We start from the raw sequence: 20,918 nt of genomic DNA on the forward strand, positions 1-20,918 counted from the left end.
TTTTTTTGTCCTTTTTTGGTCACATTTTTGTCATTTTTTTGTCATTTTTTTGTCATTTTTTGTCATTTTTTGTCATTTTTTGGTCATTTTTTTATCATTTTTTGGTCATTTTTTTGTCATTTTTTTGTCACTTTTTGTCATTTTTTTGGCCACATTTTTTTGTCACTTTTTGTCATTTTTTTGTAATTTTTGTGTCATTTTTGTGTCATTTTTTGTCATTTTTTGGTCATTTTTTTGTCATTTTTTTATCATTTTTTGGTCATTTATTTGTCATTTTTTTGTCACTTTTTGTCATTTTTTTGGCCACATTTTTTTGTCACTTTTTGTAATTTTTTTGTAATTTTTTTGTCACTTTTTGTCATTTTTTTGTCATTTTTTTGTCATTTTTTTGTCATTTTTTTTGTCATTTTTTTTGTCGCTTTTTGTCATTTTTTGGCCACATTTTTGTCATTTTTTTTTTCACTTTTTTTTCACTTTTTTATCACTTTTTTGTCATTTTTTTTGTCATTTTTTTGTCACTTTTTGTCATTTTTTTGTCATTTTTTTTGTCGCTTTTTGGTCATTTTTTGTCACATTTTTATCACTTTTTAATCACATTTTTGTCAATTTTTTATCACATTTTTATCACATTTTTATCACATTTTTGTCATTTTTTTCTGCCAATTTTTTGTCAATTTCTTGTGACATTTTTGCCACTTTTTCACACATTTTTCGGCACTTTTTCGTCACATTTCCATCATTGTTTTCGTCTCAGTTCTGTCGCTATTTTCTCACCTTTTTTCCAGAAGCTTTTGGATTGGGGTAAAGCCAAACTGGAGAGAATGTGCTCGGTTCAGGTGGGAGGTAAGGCGTTAATATGTTTCTATACCTGCCTTTTTCATATGTAATAAGTATTCATATATTTGATCACATTTTGGGCTGAGAAAAGATTAACGTGAGTGTTTTTCATGTCTCACCACAGAGTTTCAGGCATTACAGCACCACAGTAAAAACGTTAGATCAAAGGCTCAGAACTCCCATCATGCTCTGGGGCCAGGTCATGCGGGGGGCGGGGTTGAGGTCAGAGTGGGCGGGGCTAGAGGCCTCAGGGGGGCGGGGCACTCACCTCTGCTCCTCCTCGATCTCCTCTTTGGTCATCAGCGTCTCGAACTTGCTCTTCTTCTTCCCGGGGGCGAACGTCACCTTCTCCTCGGCCGCCGCGATGTCTGCGGGAAAAAGACTCGGATTAACGATAAATCCATCGCTAACGAACAAGAATAAAACGGAAAAGGCAACAGGGAAACGTTAACATTCAGAAAAGATAAAGGGAGAGAGGACATTATTCATCCAATTACACATCATTTCTTTCACTCAAACTTGGCTGTAAACACTTTTTAAAGCAGAACTAGTTAGCTTTGCCCGTTAGCCTGTTAGCTTCTTCTTCGTGATTCCATTAGTGTGTATTGGTGACTCCGACCCGAAAGCAGGGAAGTTGCGGTTATGGTTTTCTGGCCAGAGACACCAGGGGGCGATGAAAGACCCTCCACTCATCCCATTAACACTTGTATTACCCCCACAGGGACGACGGGGAGGGATTTATTAAGGTAAAAAAATTACTTAGTACTGCTTTAACCTCTTAACTCCCGCCTGGATCGAGAGCATCTTTTTCCTCACGTCATCACATTTTTTTCCATCATTTTTTTGTTGGGTATTCAACTCATTTTTGTAATTTTTTATCACATTTGTCATTTTTTTGTCCAAATTTTAATCACATTTTTTGTCATTTTTTCCCCACATTTTTATCTCAATTTTGTCACATTTTTGTCATTTTTGTCACATTTTTGTAATTTCTTCGTCAAATTTTTAGCACATTTGTAATTTTTTTCTCTAATTTTTATCAAATTTTTTGTCATTTTTTGTTGATTTTTTGTAATTTTTTGTCAAAATTTTATCACATTTTTGTCGTTTTTTTGTCTAATTTTTATCAATTTTTTGTCATTTTTTTGTCAAATTTTTATCTCAATTTTGTCACATTTTTGACATTTTTTCATCATTTTTTATCAAATTTTTGTCACATTTGTCATTTTTTAGTAGATTTTTTGTAATTTTTTTGGTCAAAATTTTATCACATTTTTGTCATTTTTTTGTCAATTTTTTGCCACTTTTTCATCAATTTTTCATCACTTTTTCATCAATTTTTCGTCACTTTTTTCTCACATTTCCATCATTGTTTTCGTCTCAGTTCTGTCGCTATTTTCACAGCTTTTTTCCAGGAGCTTTTGGATTGGGGTAAAGCCAAACTGGAGAAAACGTGCTCGGTTCAGGTGGGAGTTAAGGGGTTAAAGGAATCGACCAAAACCCTGCTTCTGCCTGCTTCGCCTGGAGAAGTGTGTTGTGACTTGGTTGGGGCTCCAGGGACATGTGCTGCTGTTTACCGCTGCGGAGAGAGGCCTCGTGTCGGGGCTAATCTCGGGCAGAAACGCCGGGTCTGTTGGGAGTGCGAGCGGGAGATAAGGGCCGAGCGGTGCCACTGACACTGTCCCTGATGGACCTGCAGGACTCAGACTCAGAGAGGTTCCTCCAAACCCCCGTGTGATGTGCTTTACGCCTGTATTTGACGTACATCCAGTGTGTAACATTAAATTATGATGTTTTTTTTATTAAAGGTGCACTATGCAACAGCAGTCAACCCTCAAGATGGCCCTCATCTGTGCTGGAGGGCCGGATTTGGCTCCCGGGCCTGACGTTGCCAACCCCTGCTCTATAGCATGTATACGTTACCATGAACCGTCTCATTTCAATCAGCAGTGAAACCCAAAAAACTATTGACTCTGGAGCGTCGTACAGGCCATCAGGCTGGTGAGTAAAGACGCTGTGCTAACCACCCGACATCCGCCGGTCACTCAAAGGTCAAATACGCATTAAAGGGACTATAAGGAGTTTAAAAATGTTAAAATTAAGTATTTTCCTCCCCCTACATGTTCCAGCCATGTCCTAATGTGTAGAATGAGCTCAGACCTGTTCACCACAACTGCCTCTAAAATCCTGTACGGTCACTCAAAAATGTGTCACTTCGGCCCGAATTGCCGTCATGCACGAGCTTAATATAGAAGGTGCAGTTACACATATGGCCTGAGGTGGCAGTAGTGAGTATAAAATGGCGAACTTGCTTCCAGCCCCTTTAAAGTGATCGTTTGTGAGTCTAAATGTTTTACAAGTTTTATGAAATGTGCAAAATCGACCTCCTTCCCGGTTCTCAGTGACTAATCAGACTAGTGTCCTCCCCCGTCGACCAATGAGACAAGCTTTTCCTGTGAACCGGCTTGTCAGGACCAATCAGGACGGAGGGGGAGGGGCTTGATCGTCTCCGTTTGAAAATTCTGTTCCTTCTCTCCTCATTTTCCAAACTAAGAAGGCAAAGATATTTAATAAAACTCTAGATTGGACGTGAGGCTCGTCGATGTGCCAAATGCGGCGGCCATCTTGTGACTGGCCGGCGAGGCTAACCCCGTTCACCTCATTCCGCCCCGCCCACATTTGCCTCGAAAACGTGAGAGAACAGAGAGAACGGCGTTTCTGTGCCACGCCCACGAGGGGTCAAAGGTCAGGCTGTTACCGTCCACAATGATCGGCTCTGGTTCTGGCTCCGGGACGACCTCGGGCTCAGGGACGGGTTCGGGCTCCGGCGCCGCCTCCTCCACCACCGCCGCCGGCTCTGGTTCTGGGACGGGTTCAGGTACAACGGGCTCTGGTTCTGGGACCGGCTCTGGTTCAGGAGCCGCCTCCACCGCGGGCTCGGGCTCTTTCACCGGCGCTGGTTCTGGTTCTACCACTGGTTCTGGTTCTGCAGCGACGACAGGGACCGAGACGGGCTCCGGGACCACCTCGGGGACGGGCTCGGGCTCTGGTTCTTTGACGGGCTCTGGTTCTTTAACAGGCTCTGGTTCTTTGACGGGCTCCGGCGTTGGTTCCGGTGTAGGCTCTACCACAGGTTCTGGTGCTGGAGCTGGTGTGGGCTCTGGCTCTTTCACGGGTTCTGGTTCTGGGACTGGTTCTGGTGCTGGTACCACGGGTTCTGGAACGGGTTCAGGCTGCAACAAAACACAAAAACACATATAAACAATTAGTTTCGTCCAGTCCAAAGTCTCCCTCTCTTCTTTTATTTAACTTTCCTGGTTAAAGATCAAATAAATAAAATAAAGCTCATCTGTTTGTCGGCCATTTTTCTCTGATACGTTCAGGTTCAGACGGTAAATTCGGAGCCACAAATAGCTGCACAGTCAGTACTTTCTTGCTGACTCTTGCGCTTTGGCACCTGTCTCTGTCATGACATGCACAGACTATATACAGTCGCCATGTGGAGTGAGTTTATCCCATCGCAGGCCGTCCCACAGTCACTGGACTTAATGCTCTCTCTCCGACTTCAGGGAGTGACCGTGACATTATGTTTATAGAAGCAGCTCCTGGAGAGAAATCTTGTTTTTGATTTACAAACGCTTATACTAACAGGTTAGCCTCTTAACTCCCATTTTCTCCAGTTTGGCTTTACCCTAATCAAAAAAAAGCTTCTTGGGGAAAAAGCACAATAGCCACAACAAATGAGAAGAAAACAAGGATGTAAACGCGACAAAAAAGTGACAAAAATGTGACAAAAAATGTGACAAAAATGTGACAAAAAATGTGACAAAAAATGTGACAAAAATTCAACAAAAATTCAACAAAAATGTGACAAAAATTCAACAAAATGTGACAAAAATTCAACAAAAAAATTACAAAAATTCAACAAAAAGTGACAAAAATTCAACAAAAAGTGACAAAAATTCAACAAAAAGTGACAAAAATTCAACAAAAATGTGACAAAAATTCAACAAAATGTGACAAAAATGTGACAAAAATTCAACAAAATGTGACAAAAATGTGACAAAAATTTAACAAAAATGTGACAAAAATTCAACAAAAAAATTGCAAAAAATTCAACAAAAAAATTGCAAAAATTCAACAAAAAGTGACATAAATTCAACAAAAATGTGACAAAAATTCAACAAAAAAATTGCAAAAATTCAACAAAAAGTGACAAAAATTCAACAAAAATGTGACAAAAATTCAACAAAATGTGACAAAAATGTGACAAAAATTCATCAAATTTTTTTATAAAATTCTACAAAAATGTGACAAAAATGTGACAAAAATTTAACAAAAATGTGACAAAAATTCAACAAAAAAATTGCAAAAATTCAACAAAAATGTGACAAAAATTCAACAAAAAAATTACAAAAAATTGACAAAAATTCAACAAAAATTCAACAAAAATGTGACAAAAATTCAACAAAAATTCAACAAAAATGTGACAAAAATGAAAACAATAAAATAAAAACATACAAAAGGTGACACAACACAGCAATAACGCGAGGAAAAAGGTCAGTTTTGTGGGTCTTAGCTTTCAAATGAGGTGTTACACAGGCCTATATAACAGCCAAAAGAGGACAGAATGCATTTGGTTTAGGCGGGTGGTAAGAGGTTAAGAATGCCCTGTGATGAAAACCATTTATAGTTCTACATTTCTTACTTGCCACCAACAAAATGCTGAGCAAACATGTATCTTTTGTCTCCGCTCGTGAGGTAAACACCTGAATATATACGGTTCGAATTCCAAAAGGAAACACATTCATTCTAATCAGAACCCTAATCATTCGAAACTGCCGTAGTACTGCTTGTGTATACGTGTGTAAGTGTGTGTATATATGTGTGTGTGTTCTTGTACTTGACATTGTGAGGACATTTTGGGTGGTCCTCATGTATTTGAAGGACTGTTTGAGGATCAAGATGTGGTTTAAGGTTAGAATTGGGCTAAGATTAGGGTCTGGGTCAAACATTGTGTCCCTACTAAGATGGAAGTACAGGATTCTGTGTGTGTGTGTGTGTGTGTGTGTCAGCTGCAGCTGCTGGAGAGCGCTCTGCTCCTGACACTGAACACTTCTGCAAAGCTCCTATAGCAAAGTCTTTAGAGCGTCGTGTGTGGGACAGAACCTTTGTTTGGATCATTTATCATTCTGCCAAACTATGACTCTTAAGTTCAGATGACGGAGGGCTCAGCTATAGAGCTCCAAAGTCCCGCCCCTTGCGGTCCTGTTGCTCCGGAAGCAAAAAATCCCCGTCTACACAAGAGTTTAACGTCACCGCAAAAGCTAATCAGCCATGTAGCAATTCGTGACCATAAAATGTTTCATTTCAATCCAAAAAGAAGACTTGATGTTGAAGAAAAGGCAAAGGTACAAGGCTGTGACATCATTCACTTCCTGACTATAGAAACTCCGTATCCCAAGAACCATTGCGACATCGCGCCCGCTGGTCAAGGCAACCAGGTTTTCAGCAAACACGGCCAGTTTCTGTTACTTTGCAGACAAAAGTTCTGTATTATTTCACTATTAAACAATCTGAATCAGGCTAATGTGAATAAAAATGATGGTGGTTCGTTTAATTGGATCGTTGGGAACATTTTTTGGACGTTTTTCTTACTCTCAGTGTTAGACATGGATAAAACGTCCACTCTCTGCCTGCATTATGTTTGAATACATTGTTTATAATATGTTTTCTACATTACAATAAATAAACACGTGTGGGAACGTGAAGCTCCACCCATCAAAAGCCTCGTAGTAGATCATGGGACTCCCGAGCATCCTGGGTAATGTAGTTCTAGGACGAAGGCTCGCAGTTAAACTAGATGGATCTCAGACGTGCTTTTTTCACCTGCGTCTGACTCTGCGGTCGCTTTAGAACCACAGAGCTGGATTCAGCCCAAGAGTTAAAGACTTTATTCCAAATCAATACGGTCTCAAAGCAAGGGGAGTTTTACCCCCGGACCGGAGAGGAGGCGGGACTGTGGAGCTCTATAGCATGAGCGACACAGAAAGGAGAGCTCCATATTCTGTACAGTGTTCGAACAACCTCTTCCTGGATACGCAGCATCACTGGACTCACCCACAAAAGGTCACGTTTGAAGCTGCCAGTGGGAAAAGAACTCCTCTTTCTTTAACTAGCGCCAAATTATGGATATATTTTCAACTAAATAAAGATACAGAGACATGGAGGGGAGCAAAGTGGTTCAAAAGTAAACGATACCATGAACTGTATCGGTTCAATCAGCAGTGAAACCCAAAAAACAATTGATTCTGGAGCGTCGTACAGGCCATCAGGCTGGTGAGTAAACGCTATGCTAACCATCCAAGCATGAAAGTTCTGTTCCTTCTCTCCTCAGTTTGCAAACTAAGAAGGCAAAGCTATTTAATAAAACTCTAAATTGGACGTGAGGCTCGTTGATGTGCCAAATGTGGCGGCCATCTTGTGACTGGCCGGCGAGGCTAACCCCATTCACCTTCTAAGAATACTTTAAAACACAGACAACGCTGATGACAACTCTGATGTTAGCTTCATGCTACATGCTAACACTAGCGTCGAGTGCTGTTTTTTCACTTCTACTGGACAATCTGTCATGATAACCTGATCATGACTTGACGTTGTGTGAGATGAATACGTAGCTCGGCCACGCCCCCTTGTGTGACGCGTGTCCGTCCGTACATCCTGCTTCCTGTTTCCTGTTTCCTGTCTCCTCCCATGATCTCCTCACACTGAAAGAGCAGCTCTGAGCCTGGGATTGGAGGCTTGGTCAGTCTTATCAACCAAGTCACTTCCTTTAATGCTGTTCTTTGACCAACAACATCCAAACAGTATTTTTTCCCCCGGTAGTTAGATGCCAGTAGAACCTACACTTTTTTCCCGATACCAGACTATCGTTTAACCAGGCAGGTTTTCTTGGTGGAGCCGATTTTCTTTATTGTAAAAGGACCAAGGGCCGAACCTACAGTTTTAGCCAAAAGTAAAGCACCATTTTCTACAGTTGCCAGAGCTGTGCATCATTTATGACCTCATTTGGTGTTTCCTGTTTGGAAAGTTTGAAGTAATTGACAGAGTTTCTCACATTTTGACAGTACTTAACCCCCTGCCTTAAACAAGCACATCTTCTCCAGTTCAGCTTTACCTAAATCTAAAAGCTTCTCAACTGGAGCTCACAGCCTATAGGTGTAACGCCTCATTTAACCTCTTAACTCCCACCTGAACGGATCCCATTTTCTACAGTTTGGCTTTACCCAAATCAAAAAGCTTCTTGGGGAAAAAGCACCAAAACAGCCACAAAAAATGAGAAGAAAACAAGGATGTAAACGCGACAAATGTGACAAAAATTCAACAAAAACGTGACAAAAATTCAACAAAATGTGACAAAAATTCAACAAAAACGTGACAAAAATTCAACAATATGCGACAAAAATGTGACAAAAATGTGACAAAAATTCAACAAAATGTGACAAAAATTCAACAAAAATGTGACAAAAATTCAACAAAAATGTGACAAAAATTCAACAAAAATGTGACAAAAATGTGACAAAAACGTGACAAAAATTCAACAATATGCGACAAAAATGTGACAAAAATGTGACAAAAATTCAACAAAAATGTCACAAAAATGAAAAAGAAAGAAAGAAAGATTTTTTTTCACCACTTTTTTTGTTGAGCATTTTAGACTTTTTTGTCACTTTTTCGTCAAATTTTTCGATTTTTTTTGGTCAATTTTTTTCTCACTTTTTTGTCAATTTTTTGTCAATATTTTGTCACTTTTTCCTCAATTTTTCTCACTTTTTTGTCAAATTTTTGTCAGTTTTTTGTCACTTTTTCGTCCGTTTTTTCTCACTTTTTTCACATTATCATCCTTGCTTTCGTCTATTTTCACACCTTTTTTCCAGAAGCTTTTAGATTGGGGTAAAGCTGGAGAAAAAGTGCTCGGTTCCGGTGGGAGTTAAGGGGCTTAATGACGGTTTGCGGTGGACCCCTGACCTGTACAGGAACACACGTGACCCGCTCCTGTAAGGACATACCGCGTGTCGGGGAGACATGTGTGGCGCAGGGAACACGAGTCCGGCCTGTTCAAACATAGAACACGTGCTGCCTTCAGGGACAGGGACAGAGCGGGACGTCCCGGCACCAGGACGCGGTTTCTACCAGGGGCGGGACTGGGACTGAAAAAACAGCCCTGGACTCTGACCAGCCCGGCCCAAATTAGCGTAAATGTGACACTTGCCCCCCCGCCTTAACGGAGCGGATTTTCTCCAGTTTGGCTTTACCCAAATCTAAGCTTCTCGAATGGAGAGCAACAGTGTAACGCCTCATTTGAAAGCTGAGACCTACAAAAGTGATTGTAGCTTTTTGTCAACTCGCTGCATTTTTTGTCATATTTTTGTTGTTTTTTCATTACTTTTTTGTTGTGTTTTTGTCACATTTTTTCTATAATTTTTTGGTGTGTTTTTGTCACATTTTTTCTATAATATTTTGGTGTGTTTTTGTCATGCTTTTGTGGCCTTTTTGTTGCTTTTTTCGTTGCTTTGTTGTCGTGTTTTTGTTGACTTTTCATCACTTTTTTTGTTGACTTTTCATCACTTTTTTTGTTGACTTTTCATCACTTTTTTTGTTGACTTTTCATCACTTTTTTTGTTGCTTTTCCGTCACATTTTTGTTTTCTTTTCATCCTCTTTTTTCTCGCTACTTTGATCCTTTTCTTTTTAGCTTTAAGATTTGGGTAAAGCTCGGTGAAGGCGGGACCGGTGGCCCTTCTGTGCTCTTCCAGGATGGACACATGGCCAGTCCGCCCCTGGTTTTGACTGGACGACCCGGGACGTGAGAGACACGTGGAGTCGGGACGGCAGGAGGGACGCCCATAAAAGTACAAGTGCAACAAGGCAGGGCACTGTTCAGAGCGGGTTGGGGGGTTAGAGGGGGGGGGGGGTTAGGGGGTAAGTGACCCAGGAGCATTGCAACATGTGAAGAACACAGTAAATGTCACCCAGGGGATCAGGTGCAGCGGGAGGGACACGTGTGAAGGAACGGGACACAGCAGATCTTTGGGACGTCATTATTATGCAGCTCAGATTTAACGCTTTTAAAGCCCATGTTCATTCCCAAATACTAGGTTTTAATGCCACAAAACAAAAATCTAGTAGTATTTAATTTAAGCTGCTTTACCAGTAATAAATACACTAATTGATTGGTTTCTTTCCAGCTCCCTCGTCTTTATTCAGCTCTTTGTTTCACAGTCCAGCATCTGAATCCTACGACCTTTGACCTGATGGGAGCAGCTTCAACCCCCCTGTCAGAGGATGACAAGCTGCGTCCGAAACAAGCAGATTGGTCAGAGCTCTTACGCCAAACCGGATGTGCGTCAGCGTCCGCCATGACAAGATGCTTCCGAATTGGTCTGTCAGTTAGGAAGGAGATAAGGGGAGGAGCCTCGATGCTAACTATCGTAGCCACTTTAGCATAGGGACCTCTGATGCTAACTATCATAGCCACTTTAGCATAGGGACCTCTGGTGCTAACTATCATAGCCACTTTAGCATAGGGACCTCTGATGCTAACTATCGTAGCCACTTTAGCATAGGGACCTCTGATGCTAACTATCATAGCCACTTTAGCATAGGGACCTCTGATGCTAAATATCATAGCCACTTTAGCATAGGGACCTCTGATGCTAACTATCATAGCCACTTTAGCATAGGGTCCTCTGGTGCTAACTATCATAGCCACTTTAGCATAGGGACCTCTGATGCTAACTATCATAGCCACTTTAGCATAGGGACCTCTGATGCTAACTATCATAGCCACTTTAGCATAGGGACCTCTGATGCTAACTATCATAGCCACTTTAGCATAGGGACCTCTGATGCTAACTATCATAGCCACTTTAGCATAGGGACCTCTGGTGCTAACTATCATAGCCACTTTAGCATAGGGACCTCTGATGCTAAATATCATAGCCACTTTAGCATAGGGACCTCTGATGCTAACTATCATAGCCACTTTAGCATAGGGACCTCTGATGCTAAATATCATAGCCACTTTAGCATAGGGACCTCTGATGCTAACTATCATAGCCACTTTAGCATAGGGACCTCTGATGCTAACTATCATAGCCACTTTAGTATAGGGACCTCTGATGCTAACTATCATAGCCACTTTAGCATAGGGACCTCTGATGCTAACTATCATAGCCACTTTAGCATAGGGACTCTGGTGCTAACTATCATAGCCACTTTAGCATAGGGACCTCTGATGCTAACTATCATAGCCACTTTAGTATAGGGACCTCTGATGCTAACTATCATAGCCACTTTAGCATAGGGACCTCTGATGCTAACTATCATAGCCACTTTAGTATAGGGACCTCTGATGCTAACTATCATAGCCACTTTAGCATAGGGACCTCTGATGCTAACTATCATAGCCACTTTAGCATAGGGACCTCTGATGCTAACTATCATAGCCACTTTAGCATAGGGACCTCTGATGCTAACTATCATAGCCACTTTAGCATAGGGACCTCTGGTGCTAACTATCATAGCCACTTTAGTATAGGGACCTCTGGTGCTAACTATCATGGCCACTTTAGCATAGGGACCTCTGATGCTAACTATCATAGCCACTTTAGCATAGGGACCTCTGGTGCTAACTATCATAGCCACTTTAGCATAGGGACCTCTGATGCTAACTATCATAGCCACTTTAGCATAGGGACCTCTGATGCTAACTATCATAGCCACTTTAGCATAGGGACCTCTGGTGCTAACTATCATAGCTACTTTAGCATAGGGACCTCTGGTGCTAACTATCATAGCCACTTTAGTATAGGGACCTCTGGTGCTAACTATCATGGCCACTTTAGCATAGGGACCTCTGATGCTAACTATCATAGCCACTTTAGCATAGGGACCTCTGGTGCTAACTATCATAGCCACTTTAGCATAGGGACCTCTGATGCTAACTATCATAGCCACTTTAGCATAGGGACCTCTGATGCTAACTATCATAGCCACTTTAGCATAGGGACCTCTGATGCTAACTATCATAGCCACTTTAGCATAGGGACCTCTGGTGCTAACTAACCAGTGATTAGGAGCTATGTGCCATCCCATAAGCCACTGCACCAAAGCCCCCCCACCCCCCCCCCTCGACCCCACCCTCGAGTGATTCTTGCGCAACCACTGTTGATTGACAGGAGCACATTTAATAATCAAAATAATTATAATAAATAAATAAGATTCTGCACAAGCCAAACTTTATAAAGTGATAAATCCATGTTGTCGTCCCCACAGCTCAGTCACATGTCAGTGTTAAAGGAATAGGCCACCGTTTTTATATACTAAGATATGTTCTTACCTCACTTTAGTCGAGTTAATATATCCCCGTCTGGTCTTTGTCCGCGCGCTCTGTCACGCAAACGGAGCACATACGCAGCCTCTCCCATATGTGACATAGCTCCGAAAAAGCTCACGATAGAAGCTACCAAGCTCTTCCACGTGTTCCCTATTTAAATAAAGTTACGTGAAGTGTTTTCATGCGAAGTATATTTACACAGAAATGTAACGTGTCGATTTTATAAGCAAATAAAAAGGGGGACTATATTGTGAGGCGTAATGATACGAGGAGCACAGCGTCCGCGTAGTAACTCCTAAAGACTTCCCCCCGCTCACTTCCGTCAATAACCTTTAGGAGTTACTGCGCGGACGTTTTACTCCTCGTATCATTACGCCTCACAATATAGTCCCCCTTTTTATTTGCTTATAAAATCGACACGTTACATTTCTGTGTAAATATACTTCGCATGAAAACACTTCACGTAACTTTATTTAAATAGGGAACACGTGGAAGAGCTTGGTAGCTTCTATCGTGAGCTTTTTCGGAGCTATGTCACATATGGGAGAGGCTGCGTATGTGCTCCGTTTGCGTGACAGAGCGCGCGGACAATGACCAGACGGGGATATATTAACTCGACTAAAGTGAGGTAAGAACATATCTTAGTATATAAAAACGGTGGCCTATTCCTTTAAAGAGGAAACTCAGGAAACGGATTAAATGCTTTTGTTTTCATTTAGTAGAAACTTAAGCTTTATGGAAAATTATTTTTCTCCTTAAATGTCTTTGTTTGGACACTATGTTGTTGTTGGACACTAGGGGGCGACGTGCACTTTTGTTTGGCCTGCACTCCACCAATAACTTTAAAGAAGAAGAAAAACAGCTGTTGGTGATTTCACTTCCCTTTCCCCTGTTTAAGGACATCATTGTAGTTCAGGCTCATCATTGTTGCTGTAATTTGTCCCATTAAAGCTTGTAGTGAAGTTTGTGAAATGGAGGCTGTTGTAGATGTTTATTATTGTGAACACCATGAGTACTTTCATATTAAAGTAACGCAGTAACGGAACAAGATACTTTTAAAGTAACGTTTCCCAAACACTGAGCAGCAGAGTCTTTTCCTCACAGCTCAGACCTGCGGCTCTAACGCTGTAGTAGCTCTAACGCTGTAGTAGCTCTAACGCTGTAGTAGCTCTAACGCTGTAGTAGCTCTAACGCTGTAGTAGCTCTAACACTGTAGTAGCTCTAACGCTGTAGTAGCTCTAACGCTGTAGTAGCTCTAACACTGTAGTAGCTCTAACACTGTAGTAGCTCTAACGCTGTAGTAGCTCTAACACTGTAGTAGCTCTAACACTGTAGTAGCTCTAACCCTGTAGTTCAGATGTAATGTAGGTGTCTTCATAAATAACCTCTTAGTTCTTCTTCCATTCAGAGAGAGTTCAGAGGGAACCGGATCAGACCTGAGGAGCAGCACGTGGCCCCGGGTGCAGACAGACTGATGGGTGCTGCCTGGGTATAACGAGGGTGTTTACGGGGGCACATGTATGTAAAAGTATAGGCCGAGAAGGAGAGGCCCATGTGAGTCTATTCTTAACACGTATGAACAGTTTATCTTTCAGGTCACCTCTGGGTTTTCTCCTGGTTTCATTAGGGAAAAACAAACCCAACAAAAGAGAATAAAATAAACTTTCTCCCATTTCTCCCCCATCACTTTAACCTCTTACCACCCGCCTGAACCAAATGCATTCTGTCCTCTTTGGCCGTTATATAGGCCTGTGTAACGCCTCATTTGAAAGCTAAGACCCACAAAACTGATCTTTTTCCTCGCGTTGTTGCTGTGTTGTGTCACCTTTTTTATGTTTTTTATTTGTCACATTTTTGTTGAGTTTTTGTCATTTTTTTGTTGAGTTTTTGTCACATTTTTGTTGAATTTTTGTCACTTTTTGGTGAGTTTTTATCATTTTTTTGTTGAATTTTTGTCACTTTTTTGTTTGAGTTTATGTCACATTTTTGTTAAATTTTTGTCACATTTATGTTGAGTTTTTGTCATTTTTTTGTTGAATTTTTGTCACTTTTTGGTTGAGTTTTTGTCACATTTTTGTCACATCTTTGTTAAATTTGTGTCACTTTTTGTGGAATTTTTGTCATTTTTTTGTTGAATTTTTGTCACTTTTTTGTTTTGTTTGTCTTAGCACCATAGGTCCCTATGCTAAAGTGGCTATGATAGTTAGCACCATAGGTCCCTATGCTAAAGTGGCTATGATAGTTAGCACCAGGGGTCCCTATGCTAAAGTGGCTATGATAGTTAGCATCAGGGGTCCCTATGCTAAAGTGCCTATGATAGTTAGCATCAGGGGTCCCTATGCTAAAGTGGCTATGATAGTTAGCATCAGAGGTCCCTATGCTAAAGTGGCTATGATAGTTAGCACCATAGGTCCCTATGCTAAAGTGGCTAAGATAGTTAGCACCAGGGGTCCCTATGCTAAAGTGGCTATGATAGTTAGCATCAGGGGTCCCTATGCTAAAGTGCCTATGATAGTTAGCATCAGGGGTCCCTATGCTAAAGTGGCTATGATAGTTAGCATCAGAGGTCCCTATGCTAAAGTGGCTATGATTGTTAGCACCAGGGGTCCCTATGCTAAAGTGGCTATGATAGTTAGCACCAGGGGTCCCTATGCTAAAGTAGCTATGATAGTTAGCACCAGGGGTCCCTATGCTAAAGTAGCTATGATAGTTAGCACCAGGGGTCCCTATGCTAAAGTAGCTATGATAGTTAGCACCAGGGGTCCCTATGCTAAAGTGGCTATGATAGTTAGCATCAGGGGTCCCTATGCTAAAGTAGCTATGATAGTTAGCACCAGGGGTCCCTATGCTAAAGTGGCTATGATAGTTAGCATCAGGGGTCCCTATGCTAAAGTAGCTATGATAGTTAGCATTGAGTCCTCCCCCTAACTCCTTCCTAACTGACAGACTGATTCGGAAGCTTCTTATCATGGCGGACGCTGACGCACATCCGGTTTGGCGTAAGAGCTCTGACCACTTTACTGGTTTCGGACGCGGCCCTTGAGTCGCTGAACCTGGATCAGAACGAACAGTTTCTTCTCTGACCAGACAAAACTCCTTCAGTTTGTACAGTACATGAAAAGGTCAGAGTGTGTAGTACAGTCAGTACATGAACATGCAGTCGGGCCAGTGCTTAAGGAACAGCTGTGTCCAACTGTCCACACGTCTGTCCTCACCCAGACACGGACACTCCCCACAACTGCACATACTCTCTGTACTGCACATACTCTCTGTACTGCACATGCTCTGTACTGCACATACTCTCTGTACTGCACATACTCTAACTGTACTGCACATACTCTCTGTACTGCACATACCAACACTGTTGATCTGATTATCATTTTTATCTTTCTCATATCATGACATGTTTTGGAAAGTTTATTACATTCACATTCACACACACAGGCATCACGTCTCTCCGTTCATCCATCAGGCAAAACATAAAACCATCATCAGCCAGTTTAAGTTCAGATGCCCCAACAGAAAGTCAGCAGTCTGAAGTTCTCTTGAGCAGCAGAGAGAGAAGCGTCTTTGGGTTAAAGTTTCCAACTAAAGTTTTAGGAGCAGATCCCGATGCAACACAGCACAGAGGCAGCCAGATGTGTGAGACAGGTTCTGCAGCTGTCTCTGTCCTGGGAGAGGCAGAGGACACTGACAGGTGCAGACCGTCAGGTGGGACAGGGGTCAAAGGGCACAGGCCCACCCAGGCTCACCCAGGCCGTCCCGTGGTGCCACATATCAATACTTTCTGTGTTTCCTCAGGGCTGCGCACAGAGCATGAAGGAAACAGGCTGCGTCCAAGAGTCAAACGACAGTTAAAAGGACTCACTTAAAGGAATAGGCCACCATTTTTACATACTGAGATATGTTCTTACCTTAGCTTTGACGAGTTCTTTAGGACCTGTCTGATCTTCACCCGTGCCTTCAGTCACATAAACACAGCGCAGGCGGCGTTAGCATTTAGCCTCTCCCTCTCTCCTCTACCAAGCTCTTCCACGTTTTCCCAATTTAAATATGGTTACGTGAAGTGTTCCTCTACAAAGTATAATTACACAAAATTAAACAATGTGGATTTTCTAAGCGGATAAAAGGGGGAACTATATTGTAAGGCGTAATAATACCAGGAGTAGTTCGACATCCGCGCAGAAAAGTGAAGATTACTGCGCGGATTTCGAACTACTCCTGGTATTATTACGCCTTACAATATAGTTCCCCCTTTTATCCGCTTAGAAAATCCACATTGTTTCATTTTGTGTAATTATACTTTGTAGTGGAACACTTCACGTAACCATATTTAAATAGGGAAAACGTGGAAGAGCTTGGTAGCTTCTATCTTGACCAGTTTTGGAGGAGAGAGGGAGAGGCTAAATGCTAACGCCGTCTGTGCTGTGTTTACGTGACTGAAGGCACGGGGGAAGATCAGACAGGTGCTAAAGAACTCGTCAAAGCTAAGGTAAGAACATATCTCAGTATGTAAAAACGGTGGCCTATTCCTTTAAAGTGGCTATGATAGTTAGCATCAGAGGTCCCTATGCTAAAGTGGTTATGATAGTTAGCATCAGAGGTCCCTATGCTAAAGTGGTTATGATAGTTAGCATCAGAGGTCCCTATGCTAAAGTAGCTATGATAGTTAGCATTGAGGCTCCTTTCCCTAACTCCTTCCTAACTGACAGACCAATTCGGACGCTTCTTATCGTGGCAGACACTGACACACATCCGGTTTGGCGTAAGAGCGCTGACCACTTTACTGGTTTCTGACGTGACATGGATATATTAGAGGAATTTTAAAGGCCAGTTTTTGGTTCTGAATGAAAGCATTGTTCTGCTCCTAAATGTGATGGCAGAGACGGTCAGTAAATAGTTTATACTGTTGTTGTTGTTGTTGATAATATTACCTGTTATTACAGTCATTTCTCAGGAACATGATAAAACCAAACACACTAATATAATGTTGAGTATTCTGCAATGTAGATGGAAAAAGAGAACTTTCTTTTCCTTGGTATTGGTAACAAGTTTTATTTTCAGTATCGAATCGGTGACACACTCGGAGCTATACTGAAATGAGTCTTTTTAGCTTTGCCGTCTATAATATAACCTTATAATAATTCTAACATGCTTGAACTGCGTCTCTGTTGAAACTGAACAAAGGCTTTGTGTCCCGCGCTCGGCACAAACTGACACAGAGCTTCACTGAGTCTAACACTCCGCACTGACCTCCTCCACCGCCTCCTCTGCAGCAACAGTTTCACATCAAGGAAAGAACATGATCAACTGCATCACTGAAGACCTTTTTATGCCGACTGCACCAGAGGATAGAAATCACAGTAATCTTTAGAACATCCTCGAGACGTGACTCGTCTTCATCACCGTCTTACACTTTGTTGATTGGAAAATGCAATATTGACCTAAAACAGATCAAACTAAACATCCAGTAGTTTCACTTCCTGGTTTTCAAGCAAACTCTCCCTAAGCCCCTCCCACCCATGTACATAATAAAGAGAAGCAGACGTTGGAACGTTTGTTAACCTGTTCACTGTATTTTTCCTATAGCGTTAGCATAAGCCTGTTCTATGTATTTTTCCTATAGCGCTAGCATTAGCCTGTTCAATGTATTTCTCCAATAACATTAGCATTAGCCTGTTCAATGTATTTTCCTATAGCGTTAGCATTAGCCTGTTCAATGTATTTTTCCTATAGCACTAGCATTAGCCTGTTCAATGTATTTTTCCTATAGCACTAGCATTAGCCTGTTCAATGTATTTTTCCTATAGCACTAGCATAAGCCTGTTCTATGTATTTTTCCTATAACATTAGCATTAGCCTGTTCAATGTATTTTTCCTATAACATTAGCATTAGCCTGTTCAATGTATTTTTCCTATAAACTGAGCATTAGCCTGTTCAATGTATTTTTCCTATAGCACTAGCATAAGCCTGTTCTATGTATTTTTCCTATAACATTAGCATTAGCCTGTTCAATGTATTTTTCCTATAACACTAGCATTAGCCTGTTCAATGTATTTTTCCTATAACATTAGCATTAGCCTGTTCAATGTATTTTTCCTATAGCGCTAGCATTAGCCTGTTCAATGCATTTTTCCTATAGCATTAGCCTGTTCAATGTATATTTCCTGTAGCGTTAGCATTAGCCTGTTATATGCATTTCTCCTATAACATTAGCATTAGCCTCAGTCGAACATGGCACATTATCAACCATACAGATGTTTTCAGCTGTTCTCAACCACCTCCGGGTACTCCGGTTTCACCACTAAAAACATGTACAATAGGCCTGGATGAATGAGAGTCATGATGAGAATCAGCCCACGGCTACAATCCGGTGTGGCTCATTAACATGCACTGTCCCGACCAAATAAACCAATAAACATAAGCAGACACATTTAGGTCAAAGCCTCGCTACATATAATAATAATAATAATAATAATAATAATAATAATAATAATAATAATAATAATAATAATAATAATAATAATAATAATAATAATAATAATAATAATAATGCCTTACACAACACCACTCACTCACTACATTCAGCCTGGCCTATTGTACATGTTTTTACTGGTAGAGGAAACTGACACAGGGAGTGACTGAACATAAACTCCACCGTAAGGATCAAACCCGGGACCTTCTCTTAAAATATCCAGGATTATGAAATCTCCGAGTCGGATCTGAGGCCGTGACGTGTCGCACTGACGCAGGGCCGCGAACTCGTGAACGCAAAGCACGCAGCGTGTAATCAAATCAAGTGTCCTCTCCACAGCCTGCCTCAGCCAACTACATCAGCCCAAAACATGCACAACAGGAGTCAGCTTCTATATTTGCATAAAGAACATCCACAAACTCTGAGAAAACCATGATAATAGTGACGGCTTTCGCTGTTTTGCGCTTTACAAGCCTGTGTTGACAAGTTTCTCAAAGCCGTCAAAGCCCAAAGACACAGTGACAATCTGCAGCTGCATATTGTGTTTCTCTAAAGCAGGGGTAGGCAACGTCAGGCCCGGGGGCCAAATCCGGCCCTCGAGCACAGAACCTCTGGCCCCCAAGATGATTTTGAGAAATATTATTATGCAAATAAGAGAGCAAATACCTGGTAAAGTACTCTTAAAATGCGAGAAATAGTGTCAGTGTTTAAAAAATGTCCTGTCAGAACATCTCGCTTGGTCATAATTAGGGGATGCACTGATACCACTTTTTCTAAAACCGATACACGTACTTTGATTTAAGTACTCACCGATACCGAATACCGATACGAGTACAAGGCATTTTCTTCAACATTCTTACTTTTTTCACAGCAGTTAAGAGCAGTTATATTAGAATTGTGCTGATTCCATTTATTTATTTATTTTTATGCAATATAATTGTTTATTTTTATGTCTCTGTCCATCAGAGACAGAAAAGCTCATGTCCTAAAGCTCCCAATGACTGAGCTTTATTCATTCATGTGTTTTTATTTAACAATAGTATTGAGATGTTACTTAAATGGTCTCTTTTCGTCTTTACTTCAGCTCCTGTAGATTTTCTCGTGTGTTTGTAGTAACTTAGCGAGTAGCTACAGCGTTTTCATTGTTCTGCTGCAGCTCATTTTGACTCAATATAAACATGCTGTATGTCTTTAGTTTGGATTTTCTCAGGACTTTTTAGTCGCTGGGTTAGTTTTTCAGATGAATAAACCTGGGCATAAAACGGCGTCAGAATGGCCAAAACTGCTAGCCGCGAGTTAGCATCGTTAGCCTGTATGTTGTAAACACTGCAGACGCTGCAGCGCTAACAACATTAAACTCTGGTTAAATCCAGCTCAGACTCTGGTTTAGAGAGCGCAGTCTGTAATAAAGTCAGCTCTATGTGGAGTATTGTGTTTACACTAAACAATTCTCCAGTTTGTTGCTTCTTCTCTCCTCAGCTGAGAGCGGCGCCTCGTAGCTGCGCCTCGTAGCTGCGCCTCGTAGCTGCGCCTCGTAGCTGCGCTGGCCGCACGTCAAATGGTATCGGTTTCTGGTATCGGGACCTCATGAATGAGTACGAGTATGAGTACAAGCATGTGGTATCGGCCTGATATCTGATATTGGTGCATCCCTAGTCATAATGATAAACAGTGATTCTCGACTGGTGGGTCGGGACCCAAAAGTCGGTCATGGAACCATTTTCAGTGGGTCACGAGTCTATAGGGAACTTTTTTTTCAACTGTGTCTGTTAAAATGAATGTTATTGGGTTGTTTTGATCATAATTTCAGTCTTAAAGGTAAATCTACTGCTTGTTCAACAAAAACTTCACTGAAATAAAATGCTATTTATGACGTACAACTGATCCACTGACAAGTCCTATTTTCAAAGGAATTAAACACTTAAAGCTCCGTGACCGTGACGTGAGGCTGCCGGCTGTGTCATGACATCACACGCATAACCTCCATGACAGCAGCTGTGGATTTGGACACAATCACCCAGCTGTTTTCAGAGCGCTGTGATGTACAGGGAGGTGTTTGGTCCTGACTCAGCTCCAGCTAAAGGCCAAACCCCCCCCGACCCCCCTGACCCCCCCGACCCCCCCCGTGTCACATGACGCTGACAGGTGACGCGCAGGTAAAAATACAGCGTTTAAATATACGCCACACGACGGAGCATGTTACAGCCG

The 20,918-nt window shown here is 41.6% G+C and overlaps 1 protein-coding gene across 3 annotated transcripts in view; it reads right to left on the minus strand.

Moving 5' to 3' along the window:
• The window catches only part of LOC306968969 (uncharacterized protein), a 48,673-nt gene that overhangs the window by 20,859 nt on the left and 6,896 nt on the right, over window positions 1-20,918 (minus strand). For all 3 annotated transcript variants that reach the window (XM_079564570.1, XM_079564572.1, XM_079564571.1), the window contains exons 2-3: window positions 3,596-4,070; window positions 1,106-1,205 (exon numbers count right to left, since the gene is read on the minus strand). In XM_079564570.1, coding sequence (XP_079420696.1) covers window positions 1,106-1,205; window positions 3,596-4,070 — 575 coding nt within the window. The remainder of the gene's footprint in view (window positions 1-1,105; window positions 1,206-3,595; window positions 4,071-20,918) is intronic.

The sequence above is a fragment of the Gobius niger genome (assembly GCF_951799975.1).
Source record: "Gobius niger genome assembly, chromosome: 10".
Lineage (NCBI taxonomy): Eukaryota > Metazoa > Chordata > Actinopteri > Gobiiformes > Gobiidae > Gobius > Gobius niger.